Source organism: Solanum lycopersicum, chromosome 7 (genome assembly GCF_036512215.1).
Source record: "Solanum lycopersicum chromosome 7, SLM_r2.1".
Taxonomy (NCBI): Eukaryota; Viridiplantae; Streptophyta; class Magnoliopsida; order Solanales; family Solanaceae; genus Solanum; species Solanum lycopersicum.
Window position 1 is genome coordinate 66,430,983 of NC_090806.1, and position 6,000 is coordinate 66,436,982.

At 36.5% G+C, this 6,000-nt stretch overlaps 1 protein-coding gene across 2 annotated transcripts; it reads left to right on the plus strand.

Annotated features, from left to right (window-relative positions):
* Window positions 1-1,685: 1,685 nt before the first annotated feature.
* Window positions 1,686-5,742, plus strand: LOC101253394 (transmembrane 9 superfamily member 12). 2 transcript variants are annotated; one of them, XM_004243175.5, is made up of 2 exons: window positions 1,686-1,916; window positions 3,400-5,742. In XM_004243175.5, the coding sequence occupies exon 2, from the start codon at window positions 3,483-3,485 to the stop codon at window positions 5,460-5,462; it is 1,980 nt and encodes a 659-aa protein (XP_004243223.1). In that variant the 5' UTR covers window positions 1,686-1,916; window positions 3,400-3,482; the 3' UTR covers window positions 5,463-5,742. The 2 variants fall into 2 exon arrangements, with proteins under 2 accessions (XP_004243223.1, XP_069143621.1); XM_069287520.1 differs by lacking the exon at window positions 1,686-1,916 and adding an exon at window positions 2,015-2,197.
* Window positions 5,743-6,000: the final 258 nt, after the last annotated feature.

Consider the following 6,000-nt stretch of genomic DNA (forward strand, 5'->3'; position numbering starts at 1 on the left):
GGAGTTTGGATGGCAAGAGTGAGAATTGTGCAGTTCAAACTTTAAGAAGAAGTGGAGAAAGATAATGTAGTGTGTCACTATCATTTTCAAACAAAGATATTATATATAAAACTTCAGGTAAAAATGTTATATTAACTAAAAACTAATCCTTTGTCAGTATTATTATTATTACCATCCAATTGTCTTAATTCTTGTGTTGTTATTATTCTTTTTCTTTTGTCCACTATTTTTTACGTGAATTCTTTACTATTGTATATGATTTTTTTTAATTGATGGTTGTCATGCAATTTAGTTGAATCAAGGATTATTAGAATCCACCTATTTATCTTTACCGGATGAAGGTAAAGTTATATATACACAACTCTCCTCAAACTTCGCCTTTGAAACTCGAAATTACACTAATATATTGTTGAAGGTAGAAGTCATGCATATATAGGAAATTACCAAAAATGGGTCAACCCTCAAATTTGTACGAGAAAATGACAAATCACAGAAATCATATACTTTTAAGGTAAATTATAATTTATCACTTAAAAGTTTATAACTATAGAAATTCCTCAACTGGATATAATAATATAAGCGCTGATACATTAATATATGCGTTGATACATTAAAAAGAGTGTCGGATACATAATGGAGGTCCACATACATTAACAGCCAAAAAAAGGGAAAATTACACGGTTAAATAAACTTATACTACTTAATTACTCATCATAGCTATAGTTTGCTTAATTACCACTCACGACTAGTATTATACATTAATTATGAGGTCTGACTTCAAGTTTGTGTAATTAGTCATATTTGTATATGTATACTTCGCCAGCATATACAAATACATATGTATAATATACAATTATATAATCAATATACATATACAATTCACCTCTCTCCCATTCTCTAACCTCTCTCGCTCGCCTCTCTCCTCTGTCTATCGATCTCGCTCGCCTCTTTCCTCTCTCTCCCAATCTCGCTTGCTTTTTATACAGACACATATGTATAATATCTGACCAATATACATATACAATTTACCTCTCTCCTACTCTCTGCCCTCTTTGCTCGCCTCTCTCCCAATCTCGCTCACCTATCTCCTTCATCTTCCAATCTCTCTTTCCATATATACAAATACATATGTGTAATATACAATTATCTAACCAATATACATATACAATTCACCTCTCTCCCACTTTTTGTCCCCTCTCTCTCGCCACTCTCCTCTCTCTCTCAATCTCGCTAGCGTCTATCCTCCCTATAACATGTAGCTACAAATCATAATTATCAAACTATAGCTATGCAGAGTAGTTAGACTATTTTTAGTGGTTATATGTGAAAGTTCTCCAAAATCAGATACATGGCTGATACATTAAAAAGAGGGTCAGACACAATAATGATGGATCGGATACATTAATGAAATTTTTGAATTAAGAGAAAAATAATTGTTTTTAGAGATTTATAAAATTTATAAGGAATAATGATAATAAATAAATTAAAAGATGGGATTTCTGTAATTATTCCAATAAAATTGAAGGTAAAGGCCATGCATGAGGAAAATAAAAGGGCCATGGGCTTTAGCAAACAAAAGCCCATCACATTTCTCAAATTACGTTGATAGAGTTTAATTTTTTTTGGAAATTACCCTTTTGTCCCCCAACGTAGAGGATCATAGATCTACCGAATTTTCCATAGGCATCATCAATCAGTACAATACAACAAGATCTAAAAAAAAAAAAAAAAACTGATTGCAACTCACGCGATAGTAGGGCCACACATATAACACGCGCAAACGGTTTTTATTGGCAAAGTCCCTCAGTGCCCTCTGGATTTCACTTCACGATTCTCATGCTTTTCCCCTTTTCTTCCAAATCTCCGTCGATTCCACCGTCATTTCTCACTTTTTCCGATCACTCGTCCACTCGCCGGTAAACAATTCATTCATTATTTATTGTGTTAATTATAGATCTAGTTCAATTAATGTTACGAGTATTTATTTTCATTTCTGTCGTATTGTATTAATAGCGCCGGAAAGCTTTATGTGGTATACAGAAACGGATCTAGGATTTAATTTATTAGCTGCAGAGGCTACAGCTAGTGTAACTTAATGTAGATTATGGATATGCCAATTTGAGTGAAAGACGGCGGTATGTGTGCACTCGCTGCAACTAGGTGGATCTGTTTATGTTAGCATTAGATTTGAGTTATTGTAAGTTGAGTTATTTCTGGATTTGTTCTTCTCTAGCGTTTAGATCTTATGTGTAGAATGATTTGAATGAATGAATGGTTGTTTGTTTTTCGTTTTGAATCATAAATCGAGTAGAATTAATGCGTAGAATGATTTGAATGGTTCATTTAATGTTAAAGAGTATTTATTACATCTTTGCCATATTCTGTTAATATTCGGAGAACTCCATTTAGTAGTTCAGAAATGGATCTATGATTTTGTTGGTTTTTAATTATTTTTTTTACACTGAATGAGAGGGTAGAAAATGTATATTGGTTAAAGATTATGGATATGTAATTCGAGGGAAGACAGCGGTGTGAGTGCACTCGCAGCGACACAGTAGATCTGGTCGAGCTAGCATTAGATTTGAGTTTTTGTTGGTTGAGTTATTTCTGAGTTTCATTTTGTTCTCTGGCGCATAGTTCTTATGTGTAGTTAGATTTGAATGAGTGTTGTTTTCCTTTTTAATCATGAATTCTATATGTTAATTTAGTTAGGCTTGGATTATTTCCACACTAACTATTTCTTTAGAATAGTGAGTTCGGACGTAGTATAAATACGTGATTTTTAAAAAAAGAATATTTGAGTTGAGTTGTACTTGTTGTTAGCATTGGTGCACTTTCACTTGCTGTAGGTGGATCTCTGGCTGCCTAGTATTACCATTTGGTTGCCGTTGAACTACTAATATTGGTTGGATTCGGGTCAGAGTGATTTTCCTTACTTCTTTTTTTCATTTTCTTCTGCTTCTCCAGCTTCTAGATCTGGTGTGTGTTTAGTTGCATACGGAGTAATTAACTACTGGCAAATTCAGTAGGTACGGTAATAAATGCGAGTTTCAGTTAAGATGTTTACCAATATAATCAGTGTGATATGCATTTGTTTCTTACTCCTAAGGGCCTGAATTGGTGGTTATATCTGCATTTAGTCTATGGATGAAGTAATAATCGTAGTAGATATATCTCTATTCTCATAGCTGGTAAAACTTCCCTTCTCCATAATCTCTATGGCTCTTGCTTGTTTCACGGCTCAATCATACTTCCAATAAATAAAGTAAAAGTAGTATAAGCGATATAATTGTGAGGTGTAAATGTCCCTTATCTTTAGGTGGAAGCATAATATTTCTGATTCTTCATTTTTCATTTATCAAGCTCAAGAAAGATCACTAACACTTTTTTTTATCTCAGAGTTCCTGGAATAATCTACAGAGATCTTGCATTTTTTGGTTAGATCAAACTAGTATTCAGGTGACTGGTATTTTTGTTGAGCAATGGCTTCCCCATTGATCTCAACAAGGAGATATTGGGCTGTTTTCATCTATGTTGTTCTGGTTTCTCATGCCAGCAATGGTTTTTATCTTCCTGGAAGCTACATGCATACATATTCACCAAATGAAGAAATCTTAGTCAAAGTGAATTCATTGACTTCGATTGAAACTGAACTTCCATTCAGCTACTATAGTCTTCCTTACTGCAAGCCTCCAGGCGGAGTCAAGAATAGTGCTGAGAATCTAGGAGAGTTGCTCATGGGAGATCAGATTGACAACTCCCCCTACAGATTTAGGATGAACGTCAATGAGTCTATTTACCTGTGTACTACTCCGCCCCTAAATGAGCATGAGGTAAAGCTGTTGAAGCAGAGGACCCGTGATCTGTATCAGGTTAACATGATTTTGGATAATTTACCTGCTTTGAGATATGCCAACCAAAATGGGCTCAAAATTCAGTGGACTGGGTTTCCAGTTGGCTACTCACCACAAAATAGTAACGATGATTACATAATCAACCACCTTAAATTCAGGGTTTTAATTCATGAGTATGAGGGTGCTGGAATTCAGATAATTGGTACCGGTGAAGAAGGCATGGGTGTCATTTCAGAGACTGATAAGAGTAAAACATCTGGTTTTGAGATCGTTGGTTTTGAGGTGGTTCCATGCAGTGTCAAGTATGAGCCAGAAAAGATGACAAAACTCCATATGTATGACAACACTTCGTCAATAAGTTGTCCACTGGAGCTTGACAGGTCTCAAATAATAAGAGAGCAAGAAAGAGTGTCTTTCACTTATGAGGTTGAATTCGTTAAAAGTGACACTAGATGGCCATCTCGATGGGATGCTTATCTGAAAATGGATGGTGCCCGAGTCCATTGGTTTTCGATTCTCAACTCTTTGATGGTAATATTTTTCTTGGCTGGTATTGTTTTTGTTATCTTTTTGAGAACAGTTAGAAGGGATTTGACCAAGTATGAGGAACTGGATAAAGAGGCTCAGGCACAGATGAATGAGGAGCTTTCTGGTTGGAAGCTTGTGGTGGGAGATGTTTTCAGAGAGCCAAATCACTCGAAGTTACTGTGTGTGATGATTGGAGATGGGGTTCAAATTACTGGAATGGCAGTTGTCACTATTGTTTTTGCAGCATTTGGTTTCATGTCACCAGCTTCACGAGGCATGCTGCTAACAGGCATGATATTGCTTTATCTTTTTCTGGGAATTGCTGCTGGTTACGTTAGTGTGCGTGCTTGGAGAACAATAAAGGGTACTTCGGAAAGTTGGAGATCTGTTGCATGGTCAACTGCATGCTTCTTTCCTGGGATTGTCTTTGTCATCCTCACTGTGCTGAATTTCATCCTTTGGGGAAGCAAGAGCACTGGCGCACTCCCCATCTCATTATATTTCATTCTCATATCACTTTGGTTCTGTATTTCAGTGCCTCTCACCCTCGTGGGAGGATATTTGGGCACTCGAGCTGAGCCTATTCAATATCCAGTGAGGACTAACCAGATTCCTAGGGAGATCCCTGCACGCAAGTATCCCTCTTGGCTTCTTGTTCTTGGTGCTGGAACTCTGCCATTTGGAACCCTCTTTATTGAACTCTTCTTCATCCTCTCTAGTATTTGGCTTGGAAGATTCTACTATGTTTTCGGTTTTCTGCTTATAGTCCTCCTCCTGTTGGTTACTGTTTGTGCTGAAGTTTCAGTTGTGCTCACTTATATGCACCTTTGTGTGGAGGATTGGATGTGGTGGTGGAAAGCATTCTATGCATCAGGTTCTGTTTCTCTATATGTGTTCCTCTACTCCATCAACTACTTGGTTTTTGACCTTCAGAGCTTAAGTGGCCCAGTATCAGCTATACTTTACCTTGGCTACTCTTTGATAATGGCAGTAGCGATCATGCTTTCAACTGGCACGATTGGCTTCCTCACATCATTTTACTTTGTGCATTATCTTTTTGCATCAGTGAAGATTGACTGAACAGGTGTGCAGAGCCGCAATTATTATTGTTTAGATGGCTAAAGAAAGACCTGTTGTGCATTGTGGAACTTTACATAGTCCTACCAGAAAGAGTATCTAAAATTGCAGATGAGGGACGTTTGTACTTTTCTATTTTACTGTAATGTTCTGAGGCTAGATAATTTGTTAGTCCAAAAGCTATTGTTTAGTATTTTCATCTTTCATTGTGTTTTAATTACATTTTCCCCATATTTCTTGTATCTTTACAACCTCTACTTTCAATGGGAAAATTACCAGAAAACTCATTGTAGCTTTGAAATTGAAAAGAAAGATAGGTTTAAGGTGGTTTTGTTATGCTGGAATTTGGTTCTTTCAGCCTCACACCACCCCTTGGAGTGCATCAATTTTTCCTAAAAGAATAATTTCTTATGTTGTCCGTCCTAGCAGGTGCAGATGTAGAGTTGACGGAGTTTGACAATCCGATAACCTGTATTTGTCCTAGATCCTGAAGCATAAACTTCAAATCCCGAATCTGTCTTCATACTCAAGCATTCATAAA